The 22,997-nt window shown below is 32.7% G+C and overlaps 1 protein-coding gene across 4 annotated transcripts; it reads left to right on the top strand.

Annotated features, from left to right (window-relative positions):
- Positions 1–3,285: 3,285 nt before the first annotated feature.
- Positions 3,286–18,162, top strand: wnd (wallenda). 4 transcript variants are annotated; one of them, XM_015978035.2, is made up of 10 exons: positions 3,286–3,429; positions 6,298–6,435; positions 8,684–8,919; positions 8,970–9,348; positions 9,399–9,786; positions 9,835–10,248; positions 10,296–10,647; positions 13,450–13,768; positions 16,967–16,996; positions 17,079–18,162. In XM_015978035.2, the coding sequence occupies exons 2-10, from the start codon at positions 6,302–6,304 to the stop codon at positions 17,356–17,358; spliced, it is 2,532 nt and encodes an 843-aa protein (XP_015833521.1). In that variant the 5' UTR covers positions 3,286–3,429; positions 6,298–6,301; the 3' UTR covers positions 17,359–18,162. The 4 variants fall into 4 exon arrangements, with proteins under 4 accessions (XP_015833521.1, XP_015833520.1, XP_972619.2 ...); XM_015978034.2 differs by lacking the exon at positions 3,286–3,429 and adding an exon at positions 3,548–3,998; XM_967526.4 differs by lacking the exons at positions 3,286–3,429; positions 16,967–16,996 and adding an exon at positions 3,560–3,998.
- Positions 18,163–22,997: the final 4,835 nt, after the last annotated feature.

Below are 22,997 nucleotides of genomic sequence, written 5' to 3'. Positions count from 1 at the left end.
ATCATTAGCAGTCGGGAATTAGTACCTTCGACACTTTTTAATAATCAACCGCTAGATTAATTTTCATAAAAATATTATAAGAAACTCGTTTATTTTTCGTTATGTTACCTATGTTTATAATATCTACTTATTCTACAATGAAGTTCCTCTGACATTAAAAAATTCTAAAATCAGCAATTTTAAACATAAATACAAAATGTTTCTTACAAAATGATTTTTCTATTTCTCTTATGTGCTTTTTTCCTCTCTATAATTTTGTTAAATAGAATTAGATATTTTTATATTATTATACAGGGTGCTCAAAAACCGGCGCACCAACTCAGTGGAGTGTGGTAAAGAATTACTTACATATAAAGGTAAAAATAGTAAAAAAATTCTTTGCATTAAAGTTATTGATAAATAACGAATTTTAAATAAATGATATGTGGCAACGTTGTCTAACAGTCGTGATCGCAATAGAATTTGAGCAACAATAAAAATAAATTATTTTTGAAACGGTTTCCTAGGAAATAATTCCCAGCGTTGGCACATCTACAAACTGATTTTTTTGGTAAATTTTAATTTTCTTAAATTAAAAAAACTGCTAAAGTCTGATAGGAAATTTAAAAATAGTTATTCATTGTTGTGTTAGGGAACGATTACTTAGTGTGAAACATAAAAACATTAAAAAATAATGAAAACTTAGGAAGTTTACAAAATAAGTTTGTAGCTCCAGATTTTTTAAATTATGACTAGGAATTTTTTCAAGATTTTTCCCGTGATCTACACATGCTTCTCAACAACGTACCACTGAGTTGGTGCGCCAGTTTTTGAGCACCCTGTATTTATTATTTTTCTTCAATCACATTGTTTATTTTTATTTTTTGTTATTTCTCATTTATTGTCTGGGCCAAAACCTTGATCAGCTTTGCTGCCTTTTGGTCCAATTTGTGGTAGGAACAACTTGTAAAAAATTTTAATTCTGTTATCGTATTTTTTTTCTTGTTGTAAATAATTATATTGTAACTGTTTTACTGTCACAAGTAAATTATTATTATTAATTATTGTATTTTGACATAAATTATTAATTTTTCGCAACGTCTGAAATAGATAAATAATTAATCAATTCAAATATTTCGTCCAAAATGAAATCATTTAACGGCATTTCCTTATTTGATATCAACAAATATTTATTTTTAATTTGGCATTCACGAAATTGACGAATTATCGGCTATAATTTAATAAGTATGTACTAGGTGATGAAGAATCAAACGGAGAATAAAAGACCTTTTTATGCATTTTTGCCATCACCATGGATTTTACCACTAGGACCTTTCCGGTGGGGAGTGAGTTCTGATACACTCTGTATAAGAAAACTGAGTTTATAGCTTAAAAACTTGTTAAGCAGTCGAAAAAGGCAAAAATAACACCACATTTTCGGTCCTATTGTAGGGTTTTTTTGGTAAATTTTGCATAAATCTTAAATGATTGTGTTTTTGAATGAAAAAACTGCTAAAGTGCGGGTAAAAAATATTTTACAAAAACGGCGATTTTATCCTAATGAACGGTCCGAAAATGGAGTTTCCTGGAATTTCTCACCCAATTGTGTAAAATCTTATTATATTTAATTTGGCAATAAAACTTAATTTTTTCATTACGACCTTCACAAGTCTCTTATTTCGTTGCACAAATAGAACTTTTCGACTTATTTTAGAGAAAATTCTCCAAAATAATCGCGTTTCTGGTTAAACAATATAGTTGAAAAATGAAAGAATAAAAAAAAATTTTGCTTAAGTGGTCAAAGAAAGCAAAAATAACACAATTTTCTATCCTGTCCTGTGATTTTTTGGGTAATTTTTGACGAAATTTTGCTGAATTCTAAATACGTCGGTTGCTTTATGTGTTGCTTCTATTTGGAAACCAACGACTCTATCGTAAAACTCGACATTTTTTAGGATAAAGTTACTGAGGATCATTTGGCCTTAAGATACTTTTTATGTGATTTATAATGATTTCATAAATTCATCTCGGTCAAAAATTGATAATTACGTTTCTGGAAAACGAGGTAAACGTTTGAGAAAAATATTTCGTAAAATTCGGTGAAGAGTTCTCTAACTTTTCAGTATTTGTGTGTGAGTGTGAAACACTAAGTTGTCCTTTTCCACACTCAAATAAATATTGAAAACTTTACATTTCTCACCACTATTTCGTTGCACATATAACTACTGACTTGTCGGCTTACTTTGGCCGAAACTCAAAATAATTGCGTTTTTGGTTAAACAACGGTTGAGAAAGAAAAAAATGTGGAAATTTTTTAACACATAATTTCGTTCGTTATTTTTCATTAATTTTGGCAAAATAATTGCGTTTCTGATTTCTAGCTGACCAACGTAGGTATGATAAAACATAAAAATAAGCAGAAATTATATGATTTTTTCTAATTTAGTGATTTTTTTATTCCATTCTACTACTACTTCACCAAGAACCAGCTTTTTGAAATTTTCAAATAATTTAGGGCTCGAATAAAGCACAAATATACGTTTTTTTTTAAATTCTTAAATTGGTACGTAATAGCTTTCAAAAATGTGCAAAAAAATTCCGGGCGGCCCGGAATCTGGTAATTTTAATGGTTTTGACCCAAAAAGTTTGACCGAGGTTTTGACTATTATTTACTCCACCATTTAGCTAAAACATAGCCAAAGCCATAAACTACTTCAAGAATTTTAAGCGACAGACATTTACAACCACCCTTATTGCGCCTCATAAACCTCTCTGAAGCGAAAACAATAAATCAGTTTTTAATCAGAACGGCGAAAATGTACGCCATTAAACATTCCAAACAAATAATAAGCTTCAGATGTTTAATTTTCCTCATTTTAAGCAATTGGCGTACAAACAAATGATTTAATGCAAACGAGTAGGTATTTCGTGCAATAAATTGATAAGACTCATATCTTTGACGATGACGTCTTATTTAAAGCGTCACACCATTGCAAAACAAAGTGATGAACTGAATTCAAGACAAACAATAGATAGGGAAAGTAATTTAAATATCAAATAGAGGAAGTATCGATTTTTTATATTTTTTCCGGAGACAAATTTATTTCCAAGATTGTCTAATTATCCTTCGCAAAATTTTCCAAATAAATACGAGAAAACTGGAACAAATTTATTTGCGAGATCTCCAAGCCAAAATTGCGTCTCGAGTTCCGCGAATTTCTCCGAGCTTTTCTCGGAAACATTCATTACTCTAAATGTCAAAGTTCCTTATTGCATCACAGGATAACGCACGCCCCTGGAAAAATCAATGCTGAAACTATTCTCCAGGCATTTATTCCGGTCGCAAAATGGCGCGTAAACGCTTGATATTACTACCGATTCCGGTGATTACGGTATTTTAATTGTGATATAATAGAGTTGATCAAAGCCCAGGACCACCGGAATAAATGGGTAAGTGGGCCCACTTGTTACCAGAAATCCCCGAAATAATTTCGAAGAGTTTCCTCCTGCACCTGTGTCTTAAGCTTCTACCTGCGCGTCCATTCCGGGCCCCTTGGTGGTGGTGGCATTAGTGTACAATAGAAAGCAGACAATACCATGGGCGCCAAAACCCATGGTCGCTACCTATGACGTGTACAGACTTGTTACCTGACTGTTCCGTCTCTTTCCAACGTTCATGGGGGCCCCGGCTGTCTTTGTTGCCTGATTTCCCCTTCACTCGATTGTCGAGGAGGGGATTTTATCAGAGAATCAAACGCCGTCCACAGATAACGGGAATATCGTAGTATGCCGTATTTTTGCGATGGTGGTGCGTGAAAATCAAGGGATGTAATATATTTGGGTGTTTTGTGGGTCTTTGTGTCTGTGGGTGGCCATTTTACCATTTTACCTGGGTTTGAATTACGTGTGGACATGCCGTGCCATGGTTTCAGTTGGGTCCATGGTCGGTGCCAGTGTAGGTGAAATTATTCTTTGCTTGTGATATGGGACTTTGTTGGTGATTATTAGACTCCCACCAGGTGAGTAACCGAGGAATGTTTTTGTTATTGATTGGCAAAAATGTGGTGGAGTCACATTGTTTTCCCCGGAAATTTGCGTCTGAGGGAGTCACCGGAGCATCGATCCAAACGGTGGAAAAAAAGGGGTTTTTCTCTTATTTTTGCCCCAAAATTAAGCCAAGTGGTTTTGGAATGATTTTTCATTATCTAACTTTTCTTGGAATCTGATATGCTTCGATTGATCCCGTGCGCGATCAAAAATTTTGAGATAATTTTGTCGTTGTCCAATTTACCGAATTTCTCTTGTTTACACTTTTCCAACTCCATATAATTCGTCTTTCTCTTTATAACAACCTAATTTATAAAGAAATGTCAAGATAAATTGATTACAGATATAAAGAAAGCTTTCCTTTCTTGCTTTCAAAGTGATATAATTCGCTCGTTTTAAATATTATAGGAACACAGGTGTCTAATTATTCACTTCTGATAATCTACTACGAATAAATCAAATATTTTTACAAAGTTGTTTTGGTGATAAACAAGTAAGAATTTAATCAATCTCGACTTGGCAGAGGTTTGGTGCATTTTTATGACGCAAGCAAAATAATAACTTGATAATGAAACCTACTTCAATTCTGGTTTACAATAAATGCAAAAATCGATTTATTTATTTTTGACTGAGTGTTTTAATCTCCGTTAAAATTATTTCCCAAAAAAAAAAATAGATTGTAGAAACAAGTGTCTGGGTTTGGATTCTTTAAGCAACGAATCAGGTGTATTTCAGGTAGTTCTACCTGAAGGTGATTATGTAAACTGATGCAACACAGAACACATGTGCTTTTGTAAAAAAAAGGAATGAAAACAAAAGGACTCTTTTTATTGACTTGTTTACTTTGGCTGATTATTCGATGGTTTTCGTTCCGTTAATAAAGGTTATTTTGAATCGTTCTATTCACAAAATTCCAATAAAAATCTAACATGAAACTATTGGAGCGAAATTAATAAAGAATTATTACTATTAATAATGAGGAAAAAATAAAGTTAAAACAAACTTCAACAATTTTTAACTTATGGTAACTAAAAACAGGACTAAAAATAATGAAATTCATTCGGAAAATACCACCAACTGTAAGAAATTGTTATCACAAAAAAAATTACTTCATATGAGTAATTCACAGGATTTAAACGGACGAAATTTGTCAAAATAGTTTATTATAATTGCATTTCTGGATGATCACACGCTTGAAAAAGGGATAATTATACCAATTTTGAACTAATTTATTGATTTAGCGTTGAATTTTTTACAAAATATTGCGAAAAATCTGAATTTTAACTCAAAAAGGCAAGCAAAAATAACCAGTTTCGGCAACATCTTGTGTAATTTTTGACAAAATAATTGTGAATTTAGATGGATAACGTGTTAATATTAATTAGACAATAAAGGGCAAAAATAATGCCTTTTTCGACCCATTTTTTTTTGTCAGTTTTGCAAAATTTTGCACCTCAAATTATGCTTAAAAAAAGGTAATAAACATATCATCTTCCGCTTAAAATTTAGTGATTTTAGGCCTTGATTTTGAAAAAAAAAGGCAAAACTTATCATTTCCAACTGTATCTGGACATGCTTTTAAATGTGTTCTACTTGTTTATGTTATTTTGCTACTTTTTATACGATAGATGTTATCCGGTTATTTTATGTGATACGTTTAGTCGTTAAACATTTAGAAACTTAAAAAAACCTAAGCCAAAGACATTGAATATTTATTTAGTTCCTCGAACTGTTGAAACAAAAGAAAAATAATTGCTCTCAAACCGAAATAAACATTATTTGCAATCCGATGCAATCCAACAACTAAATTCAACAAAATATAACGAAATTTAGACGGCCTTGTAATTAGTTCATTGGTCGCTTTCTATTTATGAATTGAACTTACTACAATATTTATTGTTCTTTAAGGACAAACGATCTTATCTCAAACATTTTTGGAGGATTCTCGTTCAGGATTATAATTATTGAAAATATTTTGAGACGTTGTTGTGTAATTCTAGCAGCTGCAAAACATGGAAAATAATTGTTGTAGTAGTTTATAATTTCGCTTGCGATAAGATAAGTATTTTCACTTGCAAAGATGTTTAAGACAACAACTCAACTATGCTCAAAGAGAAAAATATTTTCATTGGAATTTTTCCCTTCTGTAGCGTGTTTGTCGGACACTTGCCCACCCTTTGTCCACTCACCCTCGTAAACCAGCTTGCCCTTCATTAACATACAACACCCTCCTGTCTGCGTTTACCCGAATTGCATACAATTTTTTTCCAGATAGATGATGCATACTCCTGTTGGAACCTTGGAGCGGGAGACCATCCCTCCTCCCTATTCTCCATCAATCAGAGACGATCTGAGTGTTATGTCCCATGTCATAACACGTAAAGATGGGTGCAACAATCTCACCAACAGGTTTGTCCAATTTTAGATAATCCGGTTATCGGGATAAAAAAATTCGAGAAATATCTTTTCATTTTGTTGTGTGTTTTTATCATCCAAAGTCCAATTTTGGCATTAACACTAGATTGACTTGCGCTATAAATCCAATAGCCCTTATCTCTAGCGAGTGATAAGCCAGTGTAGTCGCAAATGAAGCCTTGTGAAAATGCGTAATATGAATTATCCAATACCAGTTACACGTTTTAAGGAAATTCTCGACCAGATTTTGACCAGTCCTCTCCCTGTTAAGTGGGGCGATTCGGTCACCCTTCAAGAATGGTAAAGTTTTTGTTTATTTTACGCGCTACAATTTTATCACGAAATCGGCTTATGTGCGCTTATCGGGCAGATCTGTCACATTTATTAATATTGCTATTATCACACTTGGGAGCAGTGTATGGGAGGGTCATGGTGCACCACTCTATAATTATTTTTTTTCTTCTAACCGAGGAATGTTTTTATCATCAGCGGGAAACAATGAATTTTGCTTAATTAATCTAAACTTCGATTACTTTGCCACGTTTTTGTTAGCAAATCTCTGGCCAAACAATGCAAAAAATGCGGTTTGACTACCATTTATGAAAAATGTGTCACCTGATTGCAAAATTATGTACACATGCAAGAATCTGCAGTGGCGAGATAACATTTGCAAGTTATTTTAACGAGTGATAAATTACATAATTGTGAAGAGGAGTGTAAATAAAGGGTTTTGACGGGCAAATAGTAAATAGGGGGTGATACGTGACGATACATTAATTGACGTGGAAGAGGAATATTTCTGCATCGCTTGTGTTTATCAACAAAATACATAATTATCTCATAAACAGTATAAAATGTAAAAATCACTAAACCGGAAAGTTAACTGTCTTAAATGAAAGATTCGCTTTGACCCGTGTCCAAGGCCACCAATGTTTGAACCAACAAAGAGACCTGAAAGAACTACGAGAAACAATTGGGTACAAATTAAATGTACAGTATTTTATTGAAACGACAAGTATTTTTGATCAGTAAAAATAATAAATGCACAATAAAAATAATAATTGCAGAGTAAAATAATAAATGCACAGTAAATGCATAGTAAAATAATAATAAATGCACAGTAAAATAATAATAAATTCACAAGTAAAAATAAAAAATGCATAGTAAAATAATAAATGCACAATAAAAATAATAATTGCAGAGTAAAATAATAAATGCACAGTAAAAATAATAAATGCACAGTAAAAATAATAAATGCACAGTAAAATAATAAATGCACAGTAAAATAATAATAAATGCACAGTAAATAATAGCATCTCAAAACTAGAGAGTGTAGAATTCTACATTTCGAGTTTTACGTTTTCGAGTTTAATCGTTCGAGGGGTATGTTTTCTTTCCTGCAAGCTAGCTAATGAGCGTTTATTATTTAAACTGTGCAAACTGAAATTAGATACTGTGCATATACAATGAGAGATTCGCTTTGACCCGTGTCCACCAATGTTTGAACCAACAAAGAGACCAGAAAGAACTACGAGAAACAATTGGGTACAAATTAAATGCACAGTAAAATAATAATAAATGTACAGTAAAAATAATAAGTGCACAGTAAAATAATAAATGCACAATAAAAACAATAATTGTACAGTATAATAATAATAAATACACAGTAAAATAATAATAAATGCGCAGTAAAAATAATAAATGCACAGTAAAATTAATAAATGCACAGTAAAGATAATAAATGCACAGTAAAAATATTAAATACACAGTAAAATAATAAATGCACAGTAAAATAATAATAAATACACAGTAAAAATAATAATTGCAATAAATTGTTCGAGGGGTATGTTTTCTTTTCTGCAAGCTAGCTACTAAGCGTTTATTATTTAAACTGTGCAAACTGAAATTAGATGCTTTGGATGTACAATTTTTTCACTGGGCAAATTTTAATAAAATACTGTGCGTGGTTTACTTGTCATTTAAATTTTTAACTGTTCAAAAATGAATTAAATACTGATCATTTATTATTTGCAACTGATCAAAATCGAAAATTACCCGAAATAATTTACTTTTTATTTATTTTTAATTTCCGATCTTATCACCATGTTAATAAAAATCCCCCATTAGTGCAGGTGCACCACCATTTTTCACGCACGACTAGTCATCTTTCAGTTTAATGCCCTCAAACATGCATCCACCCTCATGCCATTTTTTAATGTCAAACCATCCCTTTTCCTTCCAGTGTCGTTCGGTTACAAAATGAGTTGAACAACTTCAGCCTCCACAAAAGTGCGAGCGAACCAACGATGGTTGCAACAACCATCCCCCAGCCCCAACAAGACAGCTCTCCCGACACCCCCCAACCAGCCCCTTACGATCTGAACAAGGGCTGGATGACCGGGATTTTTGGGTGTCTGCGGCCCGTTTTGTCGATCATTGGCAAAGGGGCAGTCAGCGAGATTAAAAACAGTCATCAAGGTAAAAATTTGTAGCGAAATTATTTAAAAAAATAATGCGATTTTTGTTAGATGATTGGGAAATTCCGTTTGAACAAATCACTGATTTGACCTATTTGGGTTCGGGTGGTCAAGGGACCGTTTTTTCCGGAATGTTGAACAACCAAAAAGTGGCTGTTAAAAAAGTGTACGACATCAAAGAGACCGATATTAGGAATTTGAAAAAGTTGAATCACCCTAACATTGTTAAGTTTAAAGGAGTATGCACTCAACTTCCTTGCCTCAGTATTATAATGGAGTATTGTCCATATGGGCCTCTCTTCAACTTACTCAAAAACCAGAAGAATGTTGTCACAATCAACCGAGTGGTTTCCTGGGCCAAACAAATAACAAGCGGAATGCATTATCTTCACTCACAGAAGATTATTCACCGAGATTTGAAAAGTCCCAAGTAATTTTTTCCTATTGTTTTTGTTACGTGAACACAAAATGTTGTTTTAGTGTTTTAATTGGGGAAGAAGAAGTGATCAAGATTAGCGATTTTGGTACTTCACGGACTTGGAGTGGAGTTAGCGAAAAAATGAGTTTTGCTGGAACCGTCGCTTGGATGGCCCCCGAAGCCATTAAAGAGTTGGAATGTTCGGAAAAAGTCGACATTTGGTCGTTTGGTGTCGTTTTATGGGAATTACTCACGTGTGAAGTCCCATACGATGGGATGGAACAAAGCGCCATCATGTACATGGTCGGTTGTGGGAAACTGAGACCTCCCATCCCGAAAACCTGCCCAGATGGGTTCCGACTCATCATGGAAATGTGCTGGAAACTCAACCCCAAAGAACGGCCCTCGTTCAAACTAATCCTGAACCATTTACAAATTGCCTCGGTTGAGGTAATTATTACGCCAAACTTTGGTTGAGAAAATTAATTTTTGTTCCAGATTTTGGGTAAATACGAGGATAATCAGTTCTTCCAAACTCAGGAGAGCTGGAAGGAAGAGATCAAGTCCCAGATAACGCAGTTTAAGGCCCAGTTGCAGAAACACCGCATTGAATTCCAACTGAAGGAAGAACAGTTGATCAAAAAACGCGAGAATGAGATTAAACACGTTCGCGATATTCGGGAACTGTACGACCGGAAGCTGGAAAAAGTGCACCAGTTGTACCTTGAGTTATCGGCTGTTTTGCAGCAAGTTGAACAATATAACAGGCAAGGGGGGCGCAAGCGCGATATTCAGAAAAATCGCCGTTTGATCAACCCCTTTGTCCGCAAAATGGAACGGAGGCGAAGCAATCACAGCACGACGCCTACGAGCCCCGAGTGCAGTCTCACGAGCCCCGACAGCCCCCAAACTGTACGTGTAAAGTGTGTTTGAATTTTTTTATTGTTGTTTTTTTGTAGACTCCAGTGAAAGCCCCGCTTTTTGCCAAACTGAACACCGCCACTAATAATCCGGAATCGGTGACCCAGTCGAGTCAAAAGTTCCGGAAGAGACACTACCGGACCAATTCCGGGTCGCCTCGCAATTCGAAAAGTTCCAACCGGAGTTCGAGTGTTGTGGATGCGGAGACTCAGACGGATTCGATGGATTTGAGTGAGACTGAGCTTAGTCCGAGTTTTGATCTTCCGGTGTGCATTACATCGAAGAGGGTGCCTCAGAGGGTTGTTCTTCATGAGTTGAAGGCCGAGTCGGATGACGAAGGGTGCAATGGGAATGTGCAGTTGAGATATGTGAGCGATAGCCATGACACAGGTTAGAAACAATTTTTTTATATAAAAAAGTAAAAAGCAAAAAATAAAAAACGCCGTAAACGTAAATAAAATAACTACATTAGTTCTCTCTTCTGTTTTCAAAATTATTCTCTAGTTTCGTTTAGAACTCTTCCAGATTATCTTTCGCATTATTGCTTCTGTACTGTTTTTTAGACGTCTCTTAAATGTATTTTCTGATTAGCCTCTAAAGCCGTTTCTACATTTGAAATTCTGAATACTTTAGCTTCTACTTTGCTCTTTTTCAAAATTCTATTATAGTTTCGGATAAAACTTTTCTAGATTATTCTTCGTTTCTGTAAAAAAAACTTCTGAAATTCTGAAAACAAAGTTGACTAATGTCTTTACAATAAATTATTTTCTAGACTCTACTAAAATTATTTTATAAACACTTTTTTGTATTTTTTACGTTCTGTAAATTCTCTATTGGCTTCTATTCTTATTAAATTTTCTAAAATATGTACTTTCTTTAATCTTATTTTATTTTATTGTTTGGGGCGGCTTATTTTATGACTTTTTTAAGGGCTGTTTTAATTTAACACACATTAAAATTGCAAATCCAGCAATTCTATTGGTTTTTGCTATAACAATGCCTAACAGTCCTAGCAGTTTACTACAAAATAGGCGTCTTTTTGTACTCGTTTTTAGATTTATCGTAAGATAAATATCAAATTCTGTTCTAAATTCCGGACACTTTAGATTATTTTATAATCTCTATTGAAAATTCTTTTATCAACACTTCTACATTTTTCTATATTCTCCAAAATCTCTTAAATTCCACTCTGCTTCGTTTGAAAATCCCCCAATAGTTTTATAGTTTTCTTACGATACTCTACGATTTTTTTAAAGGCGTTTCTAAATCTGAAATCTAAACCCTTCCTTGGATTATTTATAAACCCATCTTTAGATACTTTTATGAATTCTTCTTTAAATTTTTTATAAAATTATTTTGTAAGCACTTATTCTACATTTCCTAAATTCTATATTAGTTTCTATTCTGTCTCTTTTCAAAATCTTTCTCTAGTTTCATTTAGAATTCTTCCAATTTTTTAGCATTGTTTTTGTACTCTTCTCTTGATTTTTTTAAAGATTCTTCTCTGGTTTTTCCTAAGAAAAAAGAAATTCTTCTCTAGTTCTTCCGTTATACAATTATTTTGTAGCTTGTATTCAAAAATCTTTTGTAAACACTTTTTTACATTTTCTAAATTCTCTTTTAGATTCTACTCTGCATATCTTCAAAATTATTCTCTAGTTTAAATAAAATTCTTCCAGATTACTTGTTAGCATTGTTTCTTTACTCTTATTTAGTTTTTTTTTTAATGATTCTTCTCTGATCCTCTTCTAAAGCTGTTTCTAGGTCCCAAATTTGGAGTTTTATTAAGATAAATTTTTGCTTTTTACAATTATTTTATAGTTTTTTTTATTATTTTGTAAACACTATTAGGTACATTTTTTACAAATTTTAATTTGCGTCTTTTCAAATTTTTTCAATAGTTTCATTATCAATTCATCTAGATTATTCTATCGCACTTTCTGTAGTCTTTACTAACGTTGTAATGGGATCTTTGGATCTTTCTCTGTTGCTTTTCTAAAGCCGCTCTGTAGAACTGAATTCTGGAATCTTTTTTAGATTAAGTTATAAATACATCTTTAGATTCTTGTGTAAATACTTCTTTAGGTTTCTCTTTAGAATTATTTTGTAGACCTTGGTAAGTGATTTTTAGATTATTTTATAAATTCTTCTCTAATTCTTCCGTTATACTATTATTTTGTAGCTTGTATTCAAAACTCTTTTGTAAACACTTTTTTACATTTTCCAAATTCTCTTTTAGATTCTACTCTGCATATCTTCAGAATTATTCTCTAGTTTTACTTCAAATTCGTCCAGATTATTTGTTAGCATTGTTTGTTTACTCTTATCTGGTTTTTTAATGATTCTTCTCTGATTCTCTTCTAAAGCTGTTTCTAGGTCCCAAATTTGGAGTTTTATTAAGATTATTTTACAAATTTTTGCTTTTTACAATTATTTAATAGTTTTTTATATTATTTTGTAAACACTATTAGGTACATTTTTACAAATTGTAATTTGCGTCTTTTCAAATTTTTTCTATAGTTTCATTATCAATTCATCCAGATTATTCTTTCGCACTTTCTGTACTTTTTAGTAAAGTTGTAATGGGATCTTTGGTTCTTTCTCTAATAATTTTCTAAAGCCGCTCTGTGGAACTAAATTCTGGACTCTTTTTTAGATTATGTTATAAATACATCTTTAAATTCTTTTATAAATACTTCTTTAGGTTTTTCTTTAGAATTATTTTGTAGACCTAGGTACTCTAAATTCTTTTATAAGCACTTCTACATTGTTTACATTCTACAATTCTATTTTGGGTTCTACTCTACATTTTTTCAAAATTCTATTATAGTTTTGGTTAGACTTTTTTTGAATCATTCTTTAGTATTGTTTATGTAATAAAACTTTTAAAAACAAAGTTGACCAATTCTAAAAATTAATATTTTCGCACTGTATCCTTAAATAATTATCAACAAAATATTTGGAATATTATTTTCCAGAAATTCTTACATTATCTACGAATTCAGCATGTATTACCAACCGGGTTTAGAAGTTTTCAAAATATTTTTACAAATTGTAATTATTTACATTTGATAATAGTTGTTTTTAACCCTTTTGAAGAAAAAATAAGAAAAAAAATTTTTTTTCCACATTTGCAATTCATGCAGCACTCCTTGCTTTGCTGTTTGTTGAGCATAAATTTTGTTGTTACAGAGGTTGAGGTGTTCAGCCGACGCCACTCGGAGTCGCTCATTTACGACCAGGAGGACACTCTCAATCAGAACGACGCCACCCGAAGGGAATTCAGCGACGAAGACAATCTCGAAACGCTCGGCCGCAAAGTTTCGGCGTTGAAAAACGGCAACATCTTCACTGATATACAAAATTCGGCCGAAAATGGCAACGTCACCGACTTGGACGTCTTGCGGAAAAACTGCGCTTGCAGTGCACAAGACAGCACCGAAGATGCGTGCAATGACAGTTTTACCGATGAAGAAGGCGAAGTCTACAATAACACGTTGTGGAGAAAGAGGTAATTAAAATTTACAAGTCGTGAGTCGGCGTCGTAAATTTGCCACTGAACGTGATTGTAGTCCATTTATTTCTCGGCTTTGTTCTACGAAATGGGGACGCTTAGTATAAAAGTGATAATCTCTACAAGTTATTTAGATACTTGGCAAATTGATCAAAGAAGTTGATCTATTGTTGTAAAGGGAATGTCGGTGTTAAAGTCAAATTTTAATCTACGAACAACTTCATAAAAGCTTTTTACATGCAGGGGAATTGTCGGTTATTTTGGCGCACTTAAAAATAGCAACTGGTTGCCGTTTGTCGATTAAGAAAAAAATTGAAAGGAAATTTATTACGAAAAATGATCTTGAACGTGAAATATGTAAAAAAAATTCTTCATTTTTCAAACTTCAGTTGAATATTACTGTTACCTACTTAAAACAATTGAAAAGACACTTGTGGCTAGAAAAACATTTGGTTTGCAAAGACAATAAACAAAACTAGTTTAAACCAATTCCATAACAGGATTTTTTTTGTCAAACCAACAATAACTAACGTTATCGAATCAATAATTTTATCAAGATTCATTGTTATTTTTAAGCGGAAATATTCGTATTGTTTATTGATATCACAAACATGCACAAAAAGATAAATAAGTACTAATGCTGATAAACTGACGATGTGATTTTTATAAATTAAAAAAAGAACTTTCTACGACTGAATAGAAAATAAAAAATAAAAAATATGGAGAAAATGTGAAATTGTCTCAATGTTACCACTATATTTTCAAAGTCAAGAGCCATCTTGATCAGAAATTTTGTATGTTTGTACGTCAAAGTTTGTGTGACGTATTTTTCAAAGGATGTTTACCAAAATTAAATTATTGATTCTTGTAAGTAAATCAAATTATCGTTGTGTAATGTTTTATTGGCCGTAATCAAAGGTTGTCACGTGTCAGGTTCGTAATTTTGTAATTTATTACAGGAATGAGACAGAATTCATCACTTGAACTTTTAATTATATGCGCCAGTTGATACATTTTTGTTTATTTAAAATTAAAAACGAAAATTAAATTTTTTATAGGTACCTACTTTTTGTTTTCAAATGTAATAACTACATACATAGTTATGTTGCTAACAAATATTTGATGCTACAACAGGATTGTGAACTTATCGATCCAAAACATATATCTAAGGATAAAAAAATAAGAACAATTTATTGATCTCACTACTAAATAAAGCCAGATCAAAGGTAAAGCGCGTAAAGGACTGTGTTAACTGAGTGAAAAAAAAAGATAAATCTATAATAATCTTCAAGTTGATGGTAAATAAAAATAAAGGAGATTATTTTTAAAATAATAATTTCTAAATATGATTTGAACAATATGTTAAAACAAATAATACATAAAATAATTAAAATAATTTTTGATGAAATGTTGTGAATAATTGGGGGCCATACTGAAAAACAACACTACTTTACACCACTGTTTCGTTTATTTTTGTCCCAATCTCGTAAAATAGTTGAATTTTTCAACGCTAGAAAAAGGCAAAATAATAAAATTTCGACTCAAATTTACTCAAATTTTGCGAAAAATCTCAAATAAAATAACTTTTCCATCCGAAAAGTTTCGCTATTTTCAATCAAATGTAGGGATTTTTCAGCTTATTTTTGACCAATCCTAATTGAGTGGTTTTTTGATATAGTTTGCAAAAATATCGCAAGATATGAAATTTAAAAGCGTGAAACAAAAAAAAATTTATGAAAACTGAGTAAAATAATTCGCAGCCATCTATTGTCTCAGCCACAACATCCCAAATTATTTATGATTGATTCTCTTATAAATTTTTATTAATTCTAATTCGATGATTTTTCGACTTATGTTTGATGGAATTTTACGAAATAATTTCGTTTTTGAATGGAAAAAGTGTCATAATTTTTGAAATCGGTAAAATAATGTAATTTTCATCTTGAAATAGAAATTCTCAGAACAATTTACCATAATGTTACGAAAAAACTGCATTTTGTAGTGATTCTGAGGGTTAATTTGAAGAAAAACCGGACAAATTATTTTTTTTTAATTTTCGGCTTATTAGGCAACAAGAGGTTGAATTAAATTGAATTTAAAATTTATGAACGACCAATCAGTTCGTTGAGCCGTCATGCGAGAAAAAATTAACAACGATAATATTTTGGGTCATGAATAAGGTACAACCGAATAAATGTCGACTTAAAATAAATAATTTGAATAAGTATTAAATACAAATACATTTATGTAATTACAACATGATTTAACAATTTAGAATATTTTTTTACATAACGTTTAAATAAAACACAAGAGATATTTGTAGAAAAATCTATACTATTACCATAATGATTACATAAATAAAGGAAAGGCATAGCAAGGAAATATTAGATGTAGGAGTATCAATATAAAAGGAGATTTTACGTACAAAATAATTAGGAACACAAAATTTTACTAAATTAAGAATATCAGGAGCATCAATGAAATTGTTGAGAACAGTAAAAATAAAACAAATTGAAAGGTAAATTGTTCAAGTTTCCAACTTTGCCAAACCTAAATAGCTTAAATTGTGAGCGTAATTGTTTATAACTGTGGACGAAAGTTAAATAAATAAAATAAATAAAATGCAACCTTAGTGTAATATAGAGAGAACAAGTGTAGCAAACAAAGTTTATAGTGTTAAAATATTTTTAAGATCTTTCCCGTATCTCTTAATACAACCAAGAAGTTTATTAGCTTTTGAGAGAACATTTTCATAGTGATGGTTAAATGATTCTTAATTTATTATCCCAAAAAACTCTAAGATCTTTTACTACTGAAATTGTTGGTAATGCTTTCGAATTCGAATAATTTGGCATTTATCAGCATTTCGTTTTTAGAGCCTTTTTTCGTCATTCTTTAAAGTCAAAAGAAAAAATCAGCATTTTTAATCCCAAACGAGTATTTTCGAGAAATACAAAAATGTATTGTATTTTCCCTAAACAATTGTTTTCCTAACTGAGTTGTTAGTGATCTAACTAAATTTTTGTGAGTAATCAATAATCACCGGATTAGTCCGAAAAAAAGAACATTCCCAATTTATCTTTCTGTCTCATGTAAGCCATGTAACATTGTGTCTAGATGCGTCCCTGTGTTTTTATTTTTATTTTTGGTTCGGTGAAACACTTTTTAATTCTTATTGTTTGTTATGCTTGACAGTAAGCTTGGAAAAGACTTACTAAAGCTGAGGTATGTAAATCAAACACAATCGTCGTAAAATAGCAAATTTATTATCACAAAATAATTTGTACAATGTTTGTATTTTTTTTAGCTCGGCGCGACGCCCCATCTACCCCGTCCGCCGCTCGAACCGTACCAAATCCAGCCTGAATTTCCACCAGAAGCAGCAGCTGAACGGCTCCGACGAAGGCGACACCTCCGAATACTCAGTCTCACCGTCCAGCAAAAGCTCCACACTTGAATCGAACCCGGATCGGGCGAAAGCCGCCGCCCTCAAGCGCCCCAACGAGAAATGTTCATCTGATAGCGAATCAGATCAAAACGTAACAATCGTTACTCAAGTATCCTACAAGTCAGAGAGTGTAGTCTGAATAGGTCATTGTGATTTAATTAGTTAATTTTAAGTATCCACGTATTTTTTTACCTGATTGATGTTGTTTGTTTTAAGGAACTCTGTGCAATTTTTAGTAATTTATTCAGTTGCCGTCTATTTTTTACAAGTATTATGCACCAAGGAAAAGTCGTGACAATTTTCGGGAAAACTTGCCACTTTACAGCCAACTTTCCTCTCTATTTATTTGCACTTGAAAGTATTAGAATACTCATCGTGACTCAGTTATTGACAAAATTTTTATTATGTATGTGGTTGTAGTTATAAGTATTTTCACAACTAAACTATGTGGCTAAATATTTAAGCGGCAATAACTTCGAACGTTCAAGCTTCTAAAGATAAAGTACAATGTGGAATTCGGAATATTATAGCAAAACTATACCGCTAGCTGGGTCTATTTTATAGCAAGTATTGTAGATGTAAAGATATATTTATTGATACTTTTAAGAGCTAAAGTTCTGCTATAATTTTCATAGCAAATCCGTTGCCTTGTAGACACATCGATTTTTTTCCATTCCGGCCAATTTAACACTTGAAAGTGTTAATTTTTTATTGGAGCAGCATATTATTAACCGGTTGTGTGTTACATGTAAGTACTTACATCCGTTTCGCGTCCGTTATTACCTTAATTTTCATGTGATACAAAAACATTCCTAATTATTTTGTAAAGATCAAAACTTTTGTTGTGATTTAGTTTTACGAAAAATCATCTCAACTGCCAGACATTCCTCTATTTTATTTTGTACATCGTTCATTAGTTGAATAAAAGTGTCGACAATTGAAATGGTGTTTCACTCCCCTTTGAGGTACGGTTACCGTGGCTCCTGGCGACCTTAAATAGTAATAAAAAAATTGGGCGAGCAATTTAATGGAGTTTATAACACCGAAATTTAGTGTGCGGCCAAATTGGCCAAAAATTATAGACAGCCAATGTCGGAGATCAAAGCCTGAGCGTTTAAAAGGTTGGCCAGGTGCAGTTGCAGTCCTTCGTCGCCAAGAAAATGTCCAGATGAACTGTTTAGATTGTTTAGTCTACCCACATCAGCTCTAATTACCTGCATCTAAAAACTATAATTGCGCTCGGCTCTAGCAAACGCAAATTTATCGCAGAGGGCTGGGTCCACTTGTCTCGACGCATCCACAATATTATGTATAACGGAGTTTTGAGAAATGACTTGTTATTTTTAAGAGGCTTTGTGTGGAAAACGCGCTGAAAGGTCCAGTAGTCGGATTACATTACAAAGGCCGGCTTCAGGTGAGTTGGCGAACTTTGACCCAAGGACCATTGTACCATCATATTGCTAATTTATCACATGGCGGCGGGTCTACTGGACTGACCCGGCATACATTACACTTGTGCTGGGTTGTGGGAAAAATAAAACTCAACACGATTCGCAGTTATTAGTGCGTGAATCAATCATTGGACAAGAAAATTTATATGTTTGTTTGGAGGTTGATTTGTCACAGTGCTTTTAATTAATTGTCGACGGTAATAAATTACACTTTGAACAATAAAATTGTTGTTTTATTTTGATTTATTATAATATCTGTTAAAATTGTTAAATTCATAAATCAGGATTTGGTATCAGGATCATAGGAAGGCGAAGAGATGTTTAGAATTTCCAGCGGGAAATTTAAATTTTCCGCTAAAGATCCGAAACACCTCTTTGCGTTTCTGTGATCCTGACACGAAATCCCGATTTTTAAAATTGAAAATTTTTAAGAGAAATTCAAAGCGGAAAAATTTTCTGCTAAAAATTACAAAACTTGAAAATCGGGATTTGGTATCAGGATCATAGGAAGGCGAAGAGATGTTTTGAATTTCAAACGGGAAATTTAAATTTCCCGCTAAAAATCCGAAACACCTCTTTGCGTTTCTGTGACCCTGATACGAAATCCTGATTTATAAACTGAATAATTTTTAAGAGAAATTCAAAGCGGAAATATTTTCTGTTAAAAATTAACAAAATTTTAAAATCGAGATTTGGTATCAGGATCATAGGAAGGCGAAGAGATGTTTTAAATTTCAAGCGGGAAATTTTTATTTCCCGCTAAAAATAAGAGAAATTCAAAGCGAAAAATTTTCTATTAAAAATTACAAAATTTTAAAATTGAGATTTGGTATCAGGATCATAGGAAGGCGAAGAGATGTTTTGAACTTCAAGCAGGAAATTTAAATTTCCCGCTAAAAATTCGAAAGACCTCTTTTCTGTTAAAAATTACAAAATTTGAAAATCAGGATTTGGTATTAGGATCATATGAACGCGAGGAGATGTAAATTTTTAAGCTCGGTATTACAGAAACCTGTATAAATGCCATCTAACGGAATCACTATTTGCTTTCCGAATTATCCTTTTGTATTCCTGTGATCCTAATACTAGAATTGATATTAGAGTTAAAGAATAAGTATCACGCAAAGGGCTTTGTAATTCTACCCAACGGCCCTTGAGGTGGAGTAAAAACTTTTGATAGAAAAATTTTCCAGATTTTAAAGGGTAAAATTTTATTTAAAACATTTTATTAGGAATACAGAGATGCAGGGAAGTATTCTAAGTTTAAATCGCAAAAAATGCAAGATTTTGAGGGATCAGAAAGAGGTATTACAGATTTCTGTGGATTAAATTGTGAGTGCCATCTATTGGTTAAGCCTGTAATTACAGCAACCTGCAAAGTTTAATAATCAGGATCACAGGAACGCAGAAAGATATTAGGATTAATTTGGATCGCCTTCACATTTCCAAATTTGTTGTCCAGGGCACCTTCTGCAAAACTTTTCGCTCCAGTGCGCCATTTTTTGCTCTCTCCATTCTTTCCTTCATGCGAATTGTTTGTTTGACCTAGCGTTGGTTGTTCAGAAAAAATTGCAAGATTTTAAAATTAAAAAAAGAGGCCTTATTAAAATTACAAATTTCTGTATAATTAATAATTTTGTTTTCACAAAGAGGGCGTCGTACTCCCACCTCCCCCCCCCCTTTTATTAAAAGGAAAAAAATGCCTAAAACGTTTTATTAGGAATTAGAAACGCAAAAGTTTTTTCTACATTTGAAATCGCAAAGATATGCGGGATTTTGAAGGTAGATATCAGGAGCAGGTATTACAGATTTCTACTAATTAAATTGTGGGTGCCACCTATTGGTTCACCCTCTAATTAATTACAGCACCCTGTAAAAATAATCAGGATCACAGGAAAAGGAAAGGGTATTCAAAATTTTCATTTCTTTTTCAAATTTGTAGTCCAGTTCAGCTCAACTTTTCGTTGCACTGACGATTTTTTGCTCGTGAGACATGGGGACACCATCCCTCTTCTCCATTCACTAAGTGTGTGTTTGGCTTAGCGGTGGTTGTTCAGAAAAAAACGCGAATGCAAATTGGAGTGCACATATGGTCGCAGGCAGGGCACCCAAATCAGTCCGAGGCCGGGGGCTGTACACAATTGCAGGAGCGGCGGCCGTTGGTATTCAGGGGGCGCGCGACAACTGTCACGTCTTGCGCCCACACCACACCCGCCTTCACTCTGCACTTTCTCCGACTGTCTCAAACTTGTCTGTTGGGGCATTTTTTACTCATGTTTTGGCGTGTTTGCAACCTTGTGGGTGGCACTCGGACGAAAAATGCGCAAACAATGGGCTAATACGATTAAGCAACAGTCCTAGCGTTAGGTTCAAATTTTTGCAAAACGATTTGCATCCGGTGGCAATTATTTTGCGATTAGATGTGTTTACAATACTTGGATTAATCTGTGGGCGATAATATTTCAGCATCACGCAAGAAATATGATTGATGTCCGTTAATTGCTATTCAACTAAAGCCAAAATCAGATGTAAATGTCCTCAGATTAATATTCAAGCACTTGCCACATACTGACATTAAGCATAATTAAAAATATCTAATTGAAATTTATTGCACTTTTTCAGCTTTCGAAATAATCAAACACTAAATTATCATTAACGATAGTTGGTTATATCGAGTGAACATGCAACGGTGTAATTGAGATTTTTACAAAAATGTGCCATTTTGATTAATTCGAAAATAATGGTGGTTGTAATCATCATCTAAATATTTATGGCCGTTTTGCTGATATAGGTGTGTTGACAGTTTGATTCTATAGTACAGTGTGTACCTTACCAACTAACGACATAATTGTAGTTTCACACTTTGTTGACAGATAGTCAAGTAGGGTAATTAGCGCACTGACAGAATGATTGATGATTTGACTACATTTTGTTCGATCAATTCGCAATTTTGCAAAAGAATACAAACCGTCTCTTGTGTTACAATACAACAATCGAAAGCCCTTCAGAAAAGAATGTTTTCAGAAAAGTCATAAACACCTTTGCTTTCGCTATTTTTTCTTTCGTTTTCTTTCACGTGTGTTTCCATTTTTTACATAAAATGAAAATGAAATAAAATTTACATTTATATCTGAATTTTTTGTTAATAATTAAAAATTAGAAAATTAAGATTTGGTATGGTTTGAATTTTAAACGGGAAATTTAAATTTCCCGCGCTAAATCCGAAACACCTCTTCGCATTTCTGTGATCCTGATACTAACTCCTGATATTTTAAAATTTTAAATGAAACAATTTGTGCGAGAAATTCAATGTAGAAAAATTTTGTGTTAAAAATTACAAATTTGAAAATCGGAATTTGGTATTAGGATCATAGGAACGCGAAGAGGTGTTTTGAATTTCAAGCGGGAAATTTAAATTTCCCGCGCAAAATCCGAGACACCTCTTCGCATTTCTGTGATCCTGATAGTAACTACTGATATTTTAAAATTTTAAATGAAACAATTTGTACAAGAAATTCAAAGTGGAAAAATTTTGTGTTAAAAATTACAAATTTGAAAATCGGAATTTGGTTCTAGGATCATAGGAACGCGAAAAGGTCTTTTGAATTTCAAGCGGGAAATTTAAATTTCCCACTAAAAATCCGAGACACCTCTTCGCATTTCTGTGATCCTGATACTAACTCCTATTATTTTAAAATTTTAAATGAAACATTTTGCACGAGAAATTCAAAGTGGAAAAATTGGAAAATTGTAATTTGGTATTAGGATCATAGGAACGCGTAGAGGTGTTTTGAATTTCAAGCGGGAAATTTAAATTTCCCGGGCAAAATCCGAGACACCTCTTCGCATTTCTGTGATCCTGATACTAACTCCTGATATTTTAAAATTTTAAATGAAACAATTTATACGAGAAATTCAACGTGGATAAATTTTGTGTTAAAAATTACAAATTTGAAAATCGGAATTTGGTATTAAGATCATAGGAACGCGAAAAGGTCTTTTGAATTTCAAGCGGGAAATTTAAATTTCGCACTAAAAATCCGAGACACCTCTTCGCATTTCTGTGATCCTGATACTAACTCCTATTATTTTAAAATTTTAAATGAAACATTTTGCACGAGAAATTCAAAGTGGAAAAATTGGAAAATTGTAATTTGGTATTAGGATCATAGGAACGCGTAGAGGTGTTTTGAATTTCAAGCGGGAAATTTAAATTTCCCGGGCAAAATCCGAGACACCTCTTCGCATTTCTGTGATCCTGATACTAACTCCTATTATTTTAAAATTTTAAATGAAACATTTTGCACGAGAAATTCAAAGTGGAAAA

Source organism: Tribolium castaneum, chromosome 1, assembly GCF_031307605.1.
Source record: "Tribolium castaneum strain GA2 chromosome 1, icTriCast1.1, whole genome shotgun sequence".
Classification (NCBI taxonomy): domain Eukaryota; kingdom Metazoa; phylum Arthropoda; class Insecta; order Coleoptera; family Tenebrionidae; genus Tribolium; species Tribolium castaneum.
The sequence above is the reverse complement of the archived record's forward strand: the minus strand, read 5'-3'. Positions and strand labels throughout refer to the sequence as shown.

Coding starts and splice junctions, on each gene's coding strand:
- wnd (XM_015978035.2), top strand. CDS start 6,302: ATGATGCATACTCCTGTTGGAACCTTGGAGCGGGAGACCATCCCTCCT. Junction 6,436..8,683: donor TGCAACAATCTCACCAACAG/GTTTGTCCAATT, acceptor TTTTCCTTCCAG/TGTCGTTCGGTTACAAAATG. Junction 9,349..9,398: donor CGAGATTTGAAAAGTCCCAA/GTAATTTTTTCC, acceptor ATGTTGTTTTAG/TGTTTTAATTGGGGAAGAAG.